The 19352-nt window shown below is 37.5% G+C and overlaps 1 protein-coding gene across 1 annotated transcript in view; it reads left to right on the forward strand.

Annotated features, from left to right (window-relative positions):
• Positions 1-17304, forward strand: part of Rprd1a (regulation of nuclear pre-mRNA domain containing 1A) — a 60730-nt gene extending 43426 nt beyond the window's left edge. The window contains exon 7 of the mRNA XM_063231765.1: positions 13863-17304. Coding sequence (XP_063087835.1) covers positions 13863-14012 — 150 coding nt within the window. The 3' untranslated portion in view covers positions 14013-17304. The remainder of the gene's footprint in view (positions 1-13862) is intronic.
• The last annotated feature ends 2048 nt before the right edge of the window (positions 17305-19352 follow it).

Raw genomic sequence — 19352 nt, forward strand, 5'->3', positions numbered from 1 at the left:
CTTAGAGAGTTTCTTAATGTTACTGTCATTTAATCAGTGAATTTGTGTCATTTTGAGGGATATTTTGTCGTTACTGTTTTCAGTTGCTATGTTGCCATAGCTGGCCTTGAACTCCTGGGCTCAAGCAATCTTTTTTTGAATGTCAAAGGTCTGTAATATTTTTCGTTTGTCACAAAGAGAAAGTACTTGTTTTGCTAGTTACAGTTTTAGTATCTTGATAATTGTGAGTGGGTTTCTTAGTACCTTTAAAGAATATATTCAGTTTTTGACTTTTTTGAGTCATCTACTTGTCTGCTGTGTATGAAAGCTACTTCATTTCAAAAAGATACAGCATTTCCAAATTTACCTTTTTGATAACTTTTATGATTTCTTAGAAGCATTTGTTTGATATATTGACCCAACCTCAGCACTCTAGAATGGTTACACTAAGAGACCAGGATTAGCTTATTTATTCTAAAAAAATTTTTAGAGAGGATAAAACAAAACAACAAAGCAGGTCAGAAGAAAATAATGCAAATAGCTGTCCATACCTTCATATATATTGAAATTAAATAATACAAAATAAGACTAAAACCACTAAAAGAATAAAAGTATTACTGGACTTTACAGCATGATAATAGGGAATCAGCAATGGCTACCTTAATTTCTCTTCAAAGTAGCTATTTATACCACACGTAATACATCATCATAAACTGTTTAGGAGAAGGTCTAGGCATGTCTAATGCTCTACTTGTACATCTGTCCTTTCTGTGCTAGAAGGCAAAACCAAACAAATTACTAGAAAAACAAGAAAAAAGACAATGGTAACAAAGACCCTAAAACAGTGACAATACAGGCTTTGAAAACAAGGCAATAGGAACGGTTTACTATTTTTTTTTCTTTTTCCTTTTTATTGGTACTGGGGATTGAACTCATGACTGCCTCCTTGCAAGGCAGGCACTTATGCCGCTGAGCTAAATCTCCAGCCCCCCAAATTGCTATTTTACATAGTAATCTTCAAGAATTCCTCAGATTACCAGACACAAACATACAAAATTGATCCAATTCTATGAATATTAACTTTTGTTCTAAGAACTAATAGTATTAGTAGCATAGTCATCTTAGTTATCTTAAGTGTGTATATACAAACTTTTATTTTTCTTTTCCTTTTTTTCCCCCTCCTTTTTCCTGAGTTATTTTTCCCCTTTTGAGCAGATTCTTAATTTCACAGTATTGAGGATTTTGTATCTTATTTACTCTTAGCGTTTCTTACACTAGGGAGACAATACAGCATTTACACATGAGATTTTGATTTATTTCACTTACGAATATGGTCTCAAGTTGGCAGCCGTTTACCTATAAAATGTGGTCATTCTTTATAGCTGAGTAGTACTCCACGTATAAAAGTGCCACAACTTTTTTATCCATTCTTCAGTTGATGGGCATTTAGGTTGTTTTCAAGATTTGGCTATTATAGACTGTGCTGCTATAAACATAGATGCACATGTATCACTGTGATAAGGAGGTTTCTAATTCTTTTGGGAATATGCCCCAGAGTGGAATAGCTGAATCAAATAATCCCAGCTTCTAATCCCAGCTTTTTGAGGAACCTCCAGACTGATTTCCATAGTGGTTGCACCAGTTTATATGCCCACCAACAATGCAGAAGAGTTTCTTTTCCCCCCACAACCTCTCCAGGTTTTGTTGTTAGTAGTATTCCTGATCCTGGCCATTCTTTCTGGAGTGAGATGGAATCTCAGTGTGGTTTTAATTTGCATTTCCCTAATGACCAATGATGTTAAACATTTTTTCATGTGTTTATAAGCCATTTGTATGAGAAGTGTATATTCATCTCAGATGCCCATTTTTGGATTGGGTCTTTGAATTTTGGGGTCTGATTTTTTTTTTTTTTAAATTCTTTGTGTGTTCTAGACAGAAGTTCTTTGAGGGACAGTTGACTTGAGTTTTTTAATATTAAGATCTTTGATCCATTCTGATTTTAGCTTGGTCTATGGTGAAAGATACAGGTCCAGCTTTAATCTTTGGCATGTAGAGAGTCAGTTTTTCCAGCACCACTTACTAAAGAGGCTACCTTTCTTCCAGTGAATGTGTTTGACCCCTTTGTCAAAGATAAGGTGGCTGAATGTGTTTGTACTGTAGTTGTATCTTCTCGTCTATTCCACTGATCTCCAGGTCTCTTTTTACTCTAGTACCATGCTGATTTTATTACAGTAGTATAAGTTTAAGTCAGGGATTGTGATTCCCCTGCCTTGCCTTTGTTGCCCAGAATTGCCTTTGCTATTTCTAAATTTCTTCTGGTTCCAGACGAATTTTAGGAATGATTTCCCTAGATCTGTGAGGTATTTTAATTGGAATTGCATTAAATCTATATAACAGTTTTGGGAGAATGGCCATTTTTACAATGTTTGTTCTTCTTATCCGTGAACAAGAAATGTCTTTCCATTTTCTGAGATCCTACTCAATTTCTTTTTTCAGGATATTATAATTTTCACTGAATAGATTTTTTTTGGGGGGGGTCTTCTTTGAGACAGGGTCTCGCTATGCAGTTCAAGCTGGCCTTGAGCTCACTTTGTAGCCCAGGCTGGTCTCGAACTTGCAACAATCCTCCCACCTCAGCCTCCTGAGTGCTGGGATTACAGGCGTGAGCCATCACGCCCAGCTAGATCTTTTCTTTTTGTTATATTGATTCCTAGTATTTCATTTTTTGGGATGCTAGTGTGAAGGGTGTGGCTTTTCTTATTTCTCAGTGAGTTTATTGTTTGTGTATAGGCATGCTATTGATTTTTGGGTGTTGGCTTTGTATCCAGCTACATTACTGAATTATTATACCTAGAAGTTTTTCAATGGAGTTTTGGGGGTCTTTTATATAGGGCATTATGTCATCTGGAAGTGATAATTTAACTTCTTTTCCTATCCTTACTCTTTTTATTTCTCTCGTCTAATTGCTGTGGCTAGTATTTCTAGTACGGTATTGAACAGGAGTTTAGATAATGGACACCCTTGTCTAGTTCCTGATTTTAGAGTAAAAGTTTTCAGTTTTTGACTATTTAATACGATACTGGCTATTGGTTTGTCATAGATGGCTTTTTATCACATTGAGATAAAGACCATCTATTCTTATTTTCTGTAGAGTTCTTATGAATGAGTGTTGGACCTTATCAAAAGTTTTTTCTGCATCTATTGAAATGATCATGTGATTCTTATCTTTGGCTCTACTGATACGGTGAATTACATTTATTGATTGCCATATGTTGAACCATCCCTGCATGCCTGGGATGAATCCCACTTGGTCCTGGTATATAATCTTATTGATTACTTGCTATATTCTGTTTGCTAGTATTTTACTGAGAATTTTTGTGTCTATGTTCATTAGGGAGATTGGCCTATAGTTCTCTTTTTTGATTGGGTCTTTCTCTGGTTTTGGTATTAGGATAATACTTGCTTCCAGGAATGAGTTAGGGAAAATTGTTTCCCTTTGAGTTTCATTGAAGAGTTTGAGGAGTGCCGGCATTTAAGTCTTCCTTGAATTTCTTGTAGAATTCTGAGGTGAATCCATCAGGACCTGGACTTTTCTTTCTTTGTTGGTAAGGTTTTAATTACATTTTCAGTTTCATTAATTGAAATTAGGTTATTCAGAAGTTTTGCATCTTCTTGATCCAGCTTTGATAATTCATATGTTTCTAGGAATCTGTTGATTTCTTCTGTGTTATCAAACCTATGGGAGTAGAAGTTTTTGAAGTAGGTATCAATGATTTGTATTTCCACAGGATCTGAGACCTGGGTTTAAAATGTGGTCACCTGACTTCTCTGCCTGATGTAGGTGTTAATTGTCTTTTAAAGAATGAAATCAGATGTTCTGCCTTTGACTTCCTATTAAAAATGAGTTGCAGCTTTCTTGTAGAAGTTATAGAAAAAGACATATATTAAAATGTAATGAAACCTAGTGTATTATTTTTGTCATACTATATAGTGAAACTATGTATAAGTTGTTCCATATTATAAAGAGAGACAAAGAGAAAGAAAATGGAGGATACATAAAGAGATTGAGAGATGAAATGTGGAGAGGGCTGCTGCATTCAGTAAGTAGTCATTAGTTATGTAAGTGGTTTAAAATAATGTTAAAATATAAAATTTAATTTGTTGGTACCAATAGCCCCATGTGGCCATTGGCTATTATGTTAAATAGCATAGATACTGAACATTTCCATTGTTACAAGAAATTCTTTATAATACTGATACAGATTACCAAAACAGTGTAAAGATATGTATGTAATATCTCTGCTCTAAAAAGGGAAGAACGTTAGGCAGGTGTATTGGCACACGTCTGTAATCCCAGCAATATGGGAGGCTGAGACAGGAGGATTGCAGGGTTCAGCTCACCCTGGGCAAATTAGCAACTTAGTGAGGCTGTCTCCAAATACAGAAAGAGCTGAGCAGAGAGACAGTGACTGACCATAAGTTCTCCAGAAGAAGCAGTCAGCTTTTTTCCTAGAAAGTGGAATACTGACAGGATTGAACTAAAAGAATCTATATCCTCCCATGTACTGTTGTAAAAAGTGGAAATATTTAGACAAATCTCTGATACCAGAAGTGAGAACTGGCAAGAGGAGGTGGGACCAACACACTAGGACTGAAGACACAGTGGAAACAGAAGGGTCAGGCCCTTTCATCCTTCCCCCTGAAATCAGGTTGCAATGATGGGGAGTCTGCTTTATCATGGCTTGGAGCAAAGGAAAATGGTAGTTTTTCAGGTTGGTAAGAACCAGGAGCAGTGGGGGGTCATTTATATGGAAAACTAGTTACTGGGAGAGTCCACTGTTGGATCTTGTCCACTGGTGGCACAAGTAGGTCGTACTTGCGATCTGTAGTTAAAAGATTGTACCGCTAGAACTACCAGCCTGGGGTACATAGTGAGTTTAAGGACAACCTGAACTGCGTAACAAAACTCCGTATCAAAAAAAAAGGAAAGACATGAGATGAATGTTGAAGCAGTTACACTCTCCATAATGTGGTCTTAACTAGATTTTGAACATATTTTATAAGAAATTCTGACTTAAGCAGGTTCAAGTTTTCTTTGAACAAATCTGATGTATACAATGATACCCAGATTATCATTATAGTCTAGCTCTAGTACTATTTTAAAACACCAGGAGTGGTTAAATAAACTAGACTGTACAGTTACCAATAATAGCACTCTCCTGATGGATCAACAGTGGTGCACTGAAGGAACTGAAGTTAAAGAAGCAATGAGGACTTTTTAATAATGAAATAACCAAGTAATAATCTTCATTATTCCTTATGATGAATCCCCCTTCCTCTCATGTCAGATACACCTAGGTCTTTCGAAAGATTTAACAAAACATGTCTTACACGTTATCTTCCTGAAAATCCTTGGTAGTTTCAATACTTCAAAAACTACCAGGAAAAGGTAACTAGGTATACTTTTTAAAATTTTAAAAAAATTTTTGAGATGGGGTCTCCATATGTGTTCCAGGCTGGCCTTGAACTTACTGTGTAGCCCAGATTAGCTGCAAACTTGTGGTGATCCTCCTGAGTGATGGCGTAACAGGCATGCATCACCCCATCTGGCTATTAGGTTTACATTTGTAGAAGGATTGTGACCAAATGAACCTATTACAGGTGGCCAGCAGGATTTTTTTTTTAGAGCCTCGTTTTTTTGTTTTTTGTTTTTTTTGTACCAGCAGTCAAACTCGGGACCTCACACTTAGCAGGCAGGCACTGTGCCACTTAACTATGCCCCTGGCTCTCAGGCTGGTCTTCAATTCATGGTGATCCTCATGCCTCCCGAGTGCTGGAATTACAGTGCTGGGTGTGTGCTACTACACCCAGCATCATCAAGATAATGCTAGTTAAAATTGCCTAATATGAAAGTTCATTAATAAGGTAGCAAGTTTCAGTGTCTTAATGTGTCTACGGCAGACATTAAACACAGCCTTTTAATCAGATAAAATCTTATGATGCAGACCTGTTTACCTTATTGGTATATACATCTGTGTTTGGGTTTATAAAAAGTTACAATACATTAAAAGGCAAAAACATCCAAAGAGAAGCATCAGAACTAGTCTCATGACAGATTTTGGAATTATCAGATCATGAATTTAGAAGGATCCTTAATAAGAATTTCAGTGAAAGTAGACATGAAAAACATTGATGATAATAGCACTGGAAATACTTGGGGGAAAATGTAAAGCAAATAGAGTACTAGAAGTAGAAAAATAATAAGAATGAATTTAATGGGCACCCCAGTGCTGTAGATTAGATACTGCCAGGGAAATAATTGATGAGCTTGAGGATAGGTCATTAGAAACTTTCCAAATTGAAATTCAGTATAAGAAAATACAAAGCACCTCATAAATAGAGCTCCCAGAAATTGTGGGACTGTTTGGCAAAGTGTAACATAACATGCTTAGAATATCAGAAGAAAGAATGAAGCAAAGTGTTTGAAGTAATACTGGCTAAGAACTTCTGAAATTAATGGCAGAAAACCGCTGATTCTGTAAACTCCATCAGGATTTATTTTTATTTTCAAGAAGTTTTTCTTTTCCCAAGTCTATTTTATTTCAAGGAGAAAGAAAAACCCTAAAAATTTCAAAACATGTCAATCAGGGAGCAACAATGAAGATTTTTTTTTAATGGAATTTTTTTTTGGTATGGGGACCAAACTCATGACCTCATGCTTGCCAAGCAAGTGCTTATGCCACTGACCTAAAACCCCAGCTACAATGAAGATTAAAAAAAAAATTTTTTTTTTGTCTTTTTCTTTTTTATCATTACTGGGGATTGAACTCACTACTGCCTGCTTGCAAGACAGGTGCTTATGCCGCTGAGCTAAATCCCCAGCCCTGTACAATGAAGATTATTTAAAAGTACAAAAACCAAAACAAACCAAAGCTGTCGTCTGCATTTAGATAAATCATATTCAAACTGCATAAAATCCAGGACAGGAGATTGAAAAGTCAGGGATGGAGAGCACCCTATTAATACAAGAACAAAGACACAGAGTGGACTTTGTGGCAGAGCTAGGCAAGCAAAAAGTCAGAATTCCATAACCAGTGAAATTATCCTTGTAGTGAGTTTGCTGCTGTGAGAGAGAATAAAGAATTTGAGTTTGAATAACAAGAATGAGAAAAATTGGGCTCAGTGTTTGCAGAGGTGTGTTCTATAGATAACTTAGCTCTTTTTAAAAATATATGCTACTTACGTGAGCTTAGAAAGATTTTAGTAAATTTTAGATTCACATAAAGATCGCATTCATACTTAGAGGAAAAGTTGGCTCTTGAAGATTAAATATTCAGTAAAAACGTTTTGAGGATTTTGAGGAATACTGAAAACCAGATTTTAACCTTGGATCGTCACACTGAGTTTCAGCATATTAAGGTTCTGAGCAAAGTTACAGCAAAGAACACAGTAATCTTGAGATCCTGTGATTCTTCAGTATCTAAATATATACTAAGGATCCACCAGAAAGTCGTACAAAGAGTAGTGATCAAGCCAACTTCCTCATTTAAATTAACAGTACATGTAGAAATACGTATAGGTCATTTGCTTACATTGGTTCTCTTGATTTTGAAGTTGTGTACTTAGTAGAGTAATAGCTAATGTTAAATGTTGCCTCAGCTCCTGACTTGCGCCTCCATATCCCTACCCTGAAGATTACAACCAATAATTATTGGTGGATTCAGCTTTCCTGTAGTGTTGGGCAGCATTCCTGTAGGACTAGTCCTTCTTGGCTTTATTTCCCCAAGTCTTTATTTTGTTGCTACTATTGTGAAGAAATTAATCTCAAAGGTGCATATGCTATTATTCATGGGAAAATGTCAACTCTCCACTGGTAGTACCAAAGATACTTTAATGACAGACTATATACAAGTCAGTTTGTTTTCCTTATTGTTGGACTTAGGAATTTTAAGGGCATGATTGCTAGACTTGTCATTGTGGTGATCTTATTGTTGATTAAGGAATCTCAGATAACATAACTTTTTCAAAATAACCCTCTCAAAAATACTAGCACACAAGAAGCACAATAATACTGTATGATGAGGAAGCATAAGGACTCTGAAGCCAGTATGTCTGGGTTTGAGCTCCTTTTGCTTAGTTAAGTTTAAATGAAACTGTTACTGGTTAGTTGTAGTTAAAATTTCTTCATCCAGCGTATGAGTAGTGTTAGCCTCTATGAAAAGTAAATGGGGTGCTGAAAACAAAGATCGGTGAAGCACATGGTTTAGGTCACAGTGTGCTGACTGAAATCTTGGCGTGTATAAAGCCTATTTTTAATAATACTTAACCTTCATTACAGTTTAGCTTTACTGGTTTCCAAAAATCAGTCCTTAGCTAATTAGGCATCAGGTTCCTTGAAGAAAACCTGATAAAACATTTCCCCCCAGTGCTACGTTAATAATCCAGAAGGCTCATCAAAGTTGGCATAATAGAATTGTAGGAGTAAGAGCCCAAAGATGGATTATAAGAAGTAAGACTGTTTGATGATATCATTGACAATGAAGTAATTTCCACTGAAAGTATTTTCCTACAGCCAAAGAAAATAAAGGCAGCTCCATCTCCATTCAACAAGTAGATGATAACGTGAAACAAAATGAGAAAGGATTTGTCTGTTACGTTTTATATTTTTTAAAAATTAGCAGTTTAAGATTGTATGCTAAACTAAAAGGTAAAGGGCAAACCACTGTCTTCTGAGCTTTTTGTACCCCTCCTAGGGATGGTAACGGATTTGACTAATTTCCACAGATTTAGAAATTTCTCAAGCTAAGTGAAAATCTAAGACAGGGTCCTGCTGTGTAGTTCAGGCTGACCTGGAACTAACCAGGCTGGCCTCAAATCTCAGTCATCTCCTGCCTCAGCCTCCCAAATACTGGGATTACTGGTCTGCACCACCACACTCAGCTCGAGGAATTTCTGAATCTGTGGAAATTAGTCAAATCTTTTACCATCCCTAGGAGGAGTACAAAACCCCAGGAGACAGTGGTTTGCCTTTTATCCTCTTGCCTCAACCTCCCAGAGGCTGGGATTACAGTGTACGCCACTATACCCAGCAAGCACATCTTTTTATGTTGGATGTTGCTCAACCTAGACATACTGTTACACTTGGAAGAGAACCTGAAGATGACACTAATGAACAGTGAGAGAGATGGAGGAACTCATACCTGGTTTTCACAGCGTTCTGAAATCTAGACTGTTTATATTTGCTTCCTACAAAAGATAACTAGCTGAGTGGGATCAGGATCCTGCTTCCTGGTTTGGTGCTCTTCTGTTTCTATTGTGCTAACTATCTAAAGAAGTAAGTAGGAAGCCAATGAGGCTATAGGCATAGCGTTTGGAATCGGCCACCAAAATTCACATTTGGGTGCAATTTGAATTATTAGCATTTTAAAGAAAAGGACAGCCATAAATTTAAATTCAGAAATAATTGAATCATTTATCTAAGGCAGCTAGAAGTTTAGAACAACTATCTGGGTCAGCCCTAAAATGAGTAAGAGCTCTGAATTTTTGGGAAATTTACTGTTTTAGCTGTTCTTAATACAAAATGATAGTGATGCCATTAGAGAATGGTTACCACAGGTGTACAGAACTTTTTGATTTAATACCTCTAATTCTGATTTATTTAATCCTCAAAGCTTTTTATGGTAACCCTATTTTATGAAGAAGCATTTAAAACTCAGAAGATTATAGGTAGTTCCTGCCCAGGGTCACATAGGTAGTTAAAGAGGCATTATTTCAAACCACGTCTCCTGACTCCATGGAGTAGAGACAGTGGGGCCCTGTTAAAACTGATTGCTTTGCTGGATATTGCAATAAATACCAAACATGTTTCCCCTTAATTATGATATGAAACTGGACAAATCTAGTAATATTTTTAAGAAATAATTTGATAAAGCAAAAACTAGTACTAACATCAGAGGTTGTGGCTAGAGTAAGAAAAATTTCTATGGCAAACTAGGTATGGGGTAGCATGCCTGGAATCCCAGCACTGGGAATGCTGAGGCAGGAGGATCACTGCAAGTTCAAGTCCAGCCTGCACTACATAGATCCTGTCTCAAAAAGCATACGCAAACTAAAATATGTGTAATGCATAGGGTTTTGTTGTACTCCTGAGTGATCATTTCAAAGTGTCATGACAGTATAAAGAATGCTCCTGCCAGGGATATAGGTCAGTGGCACAGCACCCGCCTGGCAAGCACAAGGTCCCAAGTTTGATTCCTAGTACCAAAAAAAGAAAAAAGAATGCTCCTGCCTTTGGGGAGATGTGTCAGAACAACATACATATATGTAGACTAGAAAGATGGGTCAGAGATCGCTGCTTCTGGGAACCTGAAGTAAGGATGGCAGGGATAGGGAAAGGGCTTCTGTCAAAGTGAAAATGTATGTGGACTATAAAGTGGGTAACATTTTGGAGAATAGAGAGGCTTGGATTTAACCCTTGGGAGTGGGCCTTTGTGGGAAGCTGGAACTGAATAACGATTCAAAAATTGTAAGAGATCCAGACTGGCCTTGAACTCACAGGGATCTTCCTGCCTCAGCCTTCTAAGTGTTGGGATTACAGGCATGAGCCACCACACCTGGGGGATTCCAATAATTTTGAGAGATCATTTGTTCTTTTACTGAAGAAATTCCTTTAATATATTTGTAAGTGAATCTGAAAGTAACATTCTAATTTTTAGTTTGGAGAAAGATCTTAAATTTTGAAGTAACTTTTCCAGATTTAGGATTCTTGGTTGGAAAGTTTTTTTCTTTAAACTCTTCAAATGTTTTTTCCTGCTGGCTTCTGCCATCTGGTATTTCTGCTGAGAAGGAGAATGTTAGTATTACTGGTGTCCTTAATAAGTAGTGGATTTTTCTTGTTCCATTGAAGATTTTTTTGTTTTGACTTTCTGCATTTTTGCTTTGATAATTCTATGAATTGCTTCATATTTACCTGACTTGGTGTTTGCCTCATCTGGCATGGAATCACTGCTTCCTGAAGTGTGGACCAGTTTTCAGGAACTCAGTTTTGTCAGTGCTTCACATCCAAGGTAGGGTGGGCATTGGGCAAAGGGGTTTCCCCAGGACTTGACTTGAATGTTAGGCAGCTGGTGGCAGGGTGAAAAATGCTGCTGGCCTGCGCTTTCTGGGAGTAAGCCCTTCTACTGGGAGCACTGGCAGCTCTGAGGAGAGTGAGCTTTATGTTGTGGGTTGCAGCAGTTAAAGTGGAGTCCGTGCCTTGCTGAGGTGGGAAGAGAGGAAACCACGCACTTGCTATTTTTATTGGGTTTGTGTAGATTTTTCTTAAACAGATGTTTCATTTGATTTTTGCTCTTAGGACCACTTTCTGAGACTTTATTTAGTGATTGTGATTTTTTAAATGGTACTCTAGTTTACCAACAAGCAGGCAGCGGGGCTTCTCTCAAACTGTCATGGTAAAGGCCAGTCTCCTCTAGATCCAGAGCGACGAAACTTAACATTTTGGGCCTTCGGTTCTCTGTTGACTTACGTGTAGAGTAGTGTTGGCCTCTCCCCCATACTGCTCCCATTTTATTCTATTACCAGTGTTACTTCATTGTGTTCATATCTGAAATAGTATTTGTATGTTTTTATGGTCCTTTCCCCTTGAAATGTGTTACAGTGCTTCATAGTTCTTTGGTGCAAAATGGACAGTACATAAAGCAGTAGTAGCAAGCTTTTTATAAAAAGATTTGAAAGAGGAGTGAGTGAGTGGTGCTGCTATGTATCTGACCCAAGAGAAGTCTTACTAGTAGTGTACGTCAGAACCAGGGTAACATGCATGTATTATTGTGAGCATTGTTGCTATAATAAACCAGGATCTGGAATCTTGGTGCCTCTTTCTAGACCACTAGTGAGTCAGTATAAAACTTTCAGGACCCAAGGTCTGGGTACTGCAGTCAGGTAGTTACAGAGTTTCAGGCAGTTCAACCTAACTGGCTTTTTAAGTCCTGGCCTCCAGGTATCTTCCTGTTCCAGCCTCCCAGCTAGCAGGAACTACAAGTGCATGGTACTTGTTGGCTTTTAAAGCTAACTTTTAGTAATTAAAAGACTAGCCTATCTGAATGTTGGAGATTAGAAACTAGGGTTGGGGAAGTTGACTACTAAGGAAACAGTCATTTCTCAAAACGTCAGCCTGAAGACAAGCAGAGAATAAATTCACATTGAATGTGAACAGAGGGCGGAGCCAAAATAGCTCAGTTGGGAGAGTTTTAGACTGAAAGTGAACAGAACCTGAGTGTATTGAACTGACCCAAAGTGTCTGGGTATTCAGGAGAATGTGGATGAGAACTGTCAGGGTCACTGATGTGATACAGGTGGAGGTATGTGTTTGCTACCATACTGGCATGTTGTGAGCAACGTACACATGGAAGGGTGTAGCAGGAAATTCTGTTAAGAAGGATGTATCCAGAATGTGAAATAGCCCCGTGTTTCTCTGCTGAGTGCTAAAACCTACATGGCATTCTAATTTTATCACTGGTTAAGGGAGAAAGCAGGAAGAAAAAGATCATACCTCGAGATTATAGAACTGTGTTGAAACAAATCAGGAACGTGTAAATGTGGTAAAAGTTGACACTTCTAAAATGTAGTCTCACTAATACAATGAAGCCTAGCTAATGTAGAGGAGTGGTTCATAATTCCAGCTCTGTATCACCATCATTTTCAGAACTTTTGCAAAGTCATATATTCTGAACTCATTTTCCATATATTTAATTGATGTGCAGTGGGGTCCATAGTTCTGAAAAATCAGAAGGAGTTCTCAAGAAAAATCCTAGGTGATTCTGATATGCAGCCAGAATTGAGATATAGTAATGAAGTTACATCTTTGTGGAGGTAACAGAATGTTCACTAAACCTTTAGAAAGTAAAGCTGAGTATCATTTAACCTAGTCTTTCGTTTATGAGATCAGTCTTGGTCAAAGGGAGGGAAAAGCTTCTGGTCTTTCTAGAAGGAAAAATACTCATTTTCTAGGCTCACCTTTGAAGTCTCATCTCTGTCAGGTGATGAGTTATCCTCTGCCACCCTGAAAGAGGATTTAGTTGAGGATCTAGGAGACTTTCCCACTAAGCCATTCAGTCAGCATCCTTCTCTGTTTGCAGGTTCTCTGAACCTATTTGTGAGCCATTGATATCCTGTCTGATGAAGCCATGGACCCCTTCTCAAGTTAAAGTGTTTTTAAATGCATAAAGTAAAATACATAACATTACAAAGGAAACATTTCTAAAACTTGTACAATAATACATGCTTCCTTATTAACAAATACTTTTTTTCTTTTTTTTTGAGACAAGAGCTCACTATTTAGTACTCTATAGCCTAGGCTGGGCTGGAACTCATGGCACTCCTCCTGTTTCGGCCTTCCAAGCGCTGAGGTTACAGGGGTGCACCACCTCACCCAGCTTAAATCACATTGAGCAGTGAATCTACCACCACAGTGTTCAAACATAGTAATAAATGTAACTTCAAATACACAGTGGTTTTAAAAAGCAATTAATTTGGAGCAGTTGGTTTCTGTTGGAGGTGATCGTGGGTACAAATAAAACTGATGATTTGTTGCCACATTCACAGCTGAAAACTGATAAATTTTTTAATTTGTAAAGATAAATATGTAATTTTAATTATTAGCTCAATACCTGGAAATCTTAAATGCTCATTTTAGTCATATATGTTAGTCTACTGTTAAAAGAGTTTTTTCAAATAATAGAGATACATATATTTTCATAGTCTATCTTGTGGTACTAAAGCTCAATATTGGGATAATTCTTTTAAATTTGGCACAGAGTTTATATCTGGCGTTAACTGGGTAGTTCTTTGAACCTCCAGATGCTAACAAGAATGCTTTGGTGTTGCAGGAATACAAGCGCAAGTTGGCCAGAGTTTCCCTGGTGCGCAAAGAACTCAGATCCCGGATCCAGAGCCTGCCAGATTTATCTCGATTGCCCAATGTCACTGGCAGCCACATGCATCTGCCCTTTGCGGGGGACATGTACAGTGAAGATTGATGACCATTCTTTTTCCAGGGCCCAGGACTTTGCAAAAGATGGAGACAAGTTAGGTGGATAGTCCTGTATGTAGCGTTATTTTTGTATACTGTTGAGAGAATGTCGCTAACAAAAGAAACAAGTAATTTATAAAATTGTTTAAAATGTTGGTTTGTTTACTATTTTATTAGTAAGTTAACATGACTTAGTTTAAACAAAGTGATGATCTCTGTGTATTAATAAGCTCACAAAGTGATTATTTTCAAAAGATCTTTTTGTAATTTTTTTGATCCAAGACCTTGTGAAAAGTTCCATGTTTCTATTTCTTCATATGTTTTCAATTGTTTTTCTGTATTTTCAGTATCTAATCACTGTATACTATCTAATTACTAAAGAGGAAGAACTAATCAAGAGTTGGTTGAGACTTTATTATGGTATAGTTAGGACTTGATTATAGAAGAAATTAAATGTTCCAACTTAATCTCTGCCTTTCTTCCCAACCCAAATACTAGTTCCATGCCTCTCCATTGCCTTCGATCCCTAGAGGCCAGCAGTTAACACTAAACACAGGCACAAACTGAAGGGTCAGTGCAGAACGTAAAGAACTTTACCCCAGTAGCAGTCCATTCCAACTGCGAGTGTAGAGTAGCAAGATGTTAAATAGGAACTCCCTTGTTTACACTATTTAGAATTATTTGACTACATATGAAAAAGCTTTGGAAATACTGTAAATTTTGACACTCTGTCAAGAGAATAACTTTAGTTCTAGGGCTGATTTATACTTGACAAATCAGTCTTTTAACATAATTAATCCTTTAATTAAAACATTCAAGTATAGAAGTCAATTAAACCTAAAAGAATGATACTTTCGTTATCCCTTTAACCATTTAACTTAAAAAACAATAGTATTTTTTAGCTCTCATAGCTCTAGAATACAGTATTCATTACTGTGTAGTAATGTAGCTTGGAACATTTTTTATGTTTCTGTAGGATTTTTGAATGACTGTATATTTGAAAATTAAGCAGTGCTACACTACAGGGTAGATCTGGTAAATTTTATATTTGTATATTTACAGATGTAAATACAAGACAAATGTACTTTTACCTCTTATTTCTAACCTTGTGTGTTAGTGCAGTTGCATGGTCTTAGCTTTCTTTTTAAGTCACATTAAGCTGTGAATTTGTCTTTAATAATAACTTAGGATAAATATTTTTCTCATTCATTGCTTTACATATTAGACATTTCTCATTGTAAGCAGATTCAGATTAGATAATAAACATCTTTTAAATCCCACAAGCCAGTTATATTTCACTACTCTGAATGACTTCACTGTTTTTTTCTTCAGTATTAGAGATTGTGATTCAAGTAAGTTTACATGAGAAGGAAAAGGCATACATTTATTAATAGCCAGTAGCTGTAGAAACAGTGCTCATACTGGTGTCACCTGTCTCCAAAACAGAGACACATGTAGTAGTCTTGAACCATATATGTCTTATATTCCAAAGGGTTTCAGGCAACTTTTGGGAGTTAGGATATGTTTTCTTACACAAACAGCAGTAGTTGGGTTCCCTATGCACACTACCACTGAAAGCTCACATAGGAACCTAATCCACTTAACCACAGATGTATTTAACTTACAGTATGGCTGATAAATTACTTCACTGTAGGCCTTGACCAATATTTGTAACATCACTCTAAAAAGATTGTGTGTGGCAGCCAAACTCACATGGGGTTGTCTGCCTGTTCTGTGTACCTCTGTATAGGAAATAGAAGAAATGATTCAGCAGAGGGAAGGGGGAGTAACAAACATACAATTAGAAAACCTGCTTATATCTACTATGAAATATGCTGTTTTGTTGCTAATGTGAAAGCAAAAACTAACTTATTTTCCATATGTTGACCTTATTTATGATCTGCTAAAGTGGTGATTTATCCATTCAGTATCTATATACATATATGTATATATATATATTTTCCATTTAAAACTAATTTATAAACTGTGTACTTGTGGGGAGATTTGAAATCTTTTAGAAGTTTGTTGGAATATTTTCACCATTAAACACAGATTTCTGACTTAGATACTGATTTTAATGCCAGTATCTGCTCTAAATATTTATGATAAAAATGCATTATTTTTTTAAAGAGCTTGATGAGATTTGTGATAAGGAATAGTACTCAAAAATCTGAGTCCCACTTCTTGATCAGTCCTCCACAAACTTGAGTTGGGTAGCTCCCTAACTGGACATAAACAGTCTATTTCAGAAGTCATGTTCTCAGCCTTACTATAATTAGCTTAGTAAGCCTTAGCAGTAAATAGTCTTCCTTCCTAAAAGGAAGGCTAAATTTTCACAGTAAATGGGATTAGTTAGGTTGGGGGGACTATAATGCCAAATTCTTAATCATGAGCGTTTTCTACACTGTGTACCTGAGGCAAATCATGCACCTGAATGTGGTTTGGCCTGGCCCCTTGAGAGAAAAGCATGTCACTATATTTGCATGAGGGGTACTATGCTTTGAATGGATTCCACCACTCTTTTCTCCATAAACAGTGCAGATTGCTGTTCAGAGTGGCAATTTGAACACATTCCCTGGCGCTCCCTTCTCCTTCCATCACTGTAGTAAGTAAAAGAACCATAGTGAGGAACTGGGAGTCTGAGAAAATGAGTTGTGTTCAATACCAACCTCCCGATGAGGAAAACCATTCTAGATGCAGCTATTTTGGTACGTTTTCCACATGCACTCTAAATCAGGGTTTTTCTACTAGAAATCCTTGGAAATCAACAAAAGCTGGAATGACCCAGTCACCTTGATTTGCAAAATTAAAAGAACAAACCTAGGTTTTTAGTTTTTGCTGTAGAGGAGCAACTCATCTCTTCACAGTATAGTTAGTGTACTGGTCCTGACATTTATTTAGAGTTTCAAAAGTACATTTTAGGGAAAGTTAAAAGGTTCTTTCTGAATTTTCCATTCTAAAAATTTATATAATGTGGAATAACATGAAGCTAATAAACTGCTTTGTATTCTGTTAAGAATAGCTCCTCACCGATGTAGTCATGTTTCATAATTGTTGCACTATATCAGAGCTTTTTAAAGTGTACACCCAGTTCTTCTCCATATAGAAAGGGAACATTGTGTTACTTAATGAATTTATTTATAGAGAGCATTTGTTGGCAACTCTTAATTCCAGCCATCCAAACTGTTCTGAGGTGGCAGTAGCACATGGGAAGATGAACTCTTCCTGTTTCTTTTTTTGTTTGGCTGTATCTGATGACAGTATAAATGTTCTTAATAAAGTTTTATGTTCTTTTGGAAGCTTCCTTGTGTACGTTGTTTCTGTAACTGACTCATTGGATTTGGATGTAAAGGGGACAGGTTAATGAACTGGGAGAGAAAGAAAGTACTGGCAGTATTCACCTATATTATGGCAGAGAAATGCTGGAGTATCAGAATTGTCCAGAGTGTTTATTAAACTACAGATGGCTGGGCCCTACTCACAGAGCTTCTAGTTCAGTAAATCTGAGGAAAAAGTTGATAGTTTACTTTTCTAATGATAATGCTCTGAGCTTAGGGACCACGTATTGGACAACTACTTTTGTAGAACAACTTTAAAGTCTGTGACTTGTTTCAGTTGAAAATATAGCATATTTATAAGCAGCCTACTTACTAAATTCAAGGCCAGCCTACTTAGTGAGACTTTATCTCAAAAAGTTCAAGTCTAAAGTTTCTTCAGAAATTTAAGGCAAACTCATCTGTGAGCTAAGAAAATTAAACTCGTCCAGCATACAATGGCACAAGACAGACATTTCCGTTCCAAAATTTACAAGGAGGGGATTAAAAATAAATGGGAACAGAGCATGACCAAAATACAGCAAGGCACACACTAAGTCCTGTAGTTTCATGTCTACCATCTAAGGCAGTCTGACAGGACTGAAATCCAAAGGGCTTGGGTGTGTCTGCTCTTATGTACTTAGGGTTTGTTTACACCTAGCAACTGTCCTCATATAATCCACGTTCCTGGCTTCTCCAAGCTTCTGCGGTCTCCAGTGTACCTTAGGCTTCGCAGACTGTCCTCTCAGAGCACACTGCCTGCCCTCCAGGACCTTCTGAAATCTGAACAGAAGCCTTCCTGATCCCACAGTTCTTAAATTTTGCATGCATCTAAAACAAGCACCATATAGATGATGCCAGGGTTTTGCTATTGGCTGGAGCAATAGCCAGGCTTGCTTCTCGCTTGGCTATAGGATGTGAGTGCCTGGATTGCTGAATTTTGTGAACGCAGTCCCAGAAACACACACTAGGCTGATGTCATTCTTGAACACGATGCTCTAGTTCTTCTCTCAAACTAAAGCCTTTTATCTTTGCAATCTTGAGGCTACAAACACTGGAGTCCTGTTAGTTCTTTTGCTGTCCACGTTGTCTCTTCTATTGTCCTCTTCTAAAATACTTGGCTTTTTATTGTCTTTTCAGTAACTCGTTTCTCCTCTGCTCCATCTTTCTAGGCTGCAACTTTTTTTTTGTACCAGGGATTGAACTCATGACCTCGCACTTGCCAGGCAGGCACTTACACCACTGACCTAAATTCCTGGCCCAGGCTGCAACTTTACTAGAGCAAGCTTTCTGGCTAAACTCAAAACATTTTAAATCATCCTGCTGGACTCTGCTCTTGATTTCAACAGACTGGTAAAGGCCCCCAACAGTAGCCACACCACCATTTCAGCATTAGACTGCCATAAAATTTCTTTTGCCAGATTAGTCCACTGCCTTTAATAGTCTCCACGTCTCTGGACAAAAGTAAAATGCAAAGTTTTCTGCCAAAGTATACCACACAAGAGCTAGAGTCCCAACAGCCAATGCAGTCCTGCTTTCAAACAGAAACCTAGTCTTTCCTATATTATTGCTGTCAGCATTCTGATCTGAATCTGTCTAGAATCTTTCATCAAGTACAGTTTAAGATATTCCAGGGCTTTTCCAGCCAACATCTCCAAACCTTTCCAAACTTCCTGCAAGCCAGTTCCAAAGGTTCCTGAACTATGTGGTCAAGTACAGTCACAGCGATGACCACACTCCTGGCACCAAAATCTTAGTTGCTTGTTGCCAAGACAAAATACCCAATACCCACAGTTTAAGGAGGAAAGGTTTATAGAGGTTTCAGTTCATATCATCAGCAGGCTCTAAGGCAGTGTGACATGGCAGGGGGACACTGGAGAGGAGAAACACTGGCAAATCAGGAGTAGCAAAGCCACAAAGAAGTAGCAGCAACCAAGCTTGCCTTTATGCTTCTGCCCTCTGGGTGCTGCCACCCCACCCAGAGTGTGGCACCCTTAATCCAGCATCTTCGGCCTTAGATGCAGCCCCCTCTG

The sequence above is a fragment of the Cavia porcellus genome, unplaced genomic scaffold (genome assembly GCF_034190915.1).
Source record: "Cavia porcellus strain 051 isolate PalLab524CR breed Dunkin Hartley unplaced genomic scaffold, mCavPor4.1 scaffold_20, whole genome shotgun sequence".
NCBI lineage: Eukaryota > Metazoa > Chordata > Mammalia > Rodentia > Caviidae > Cavia > Cavia porcellus.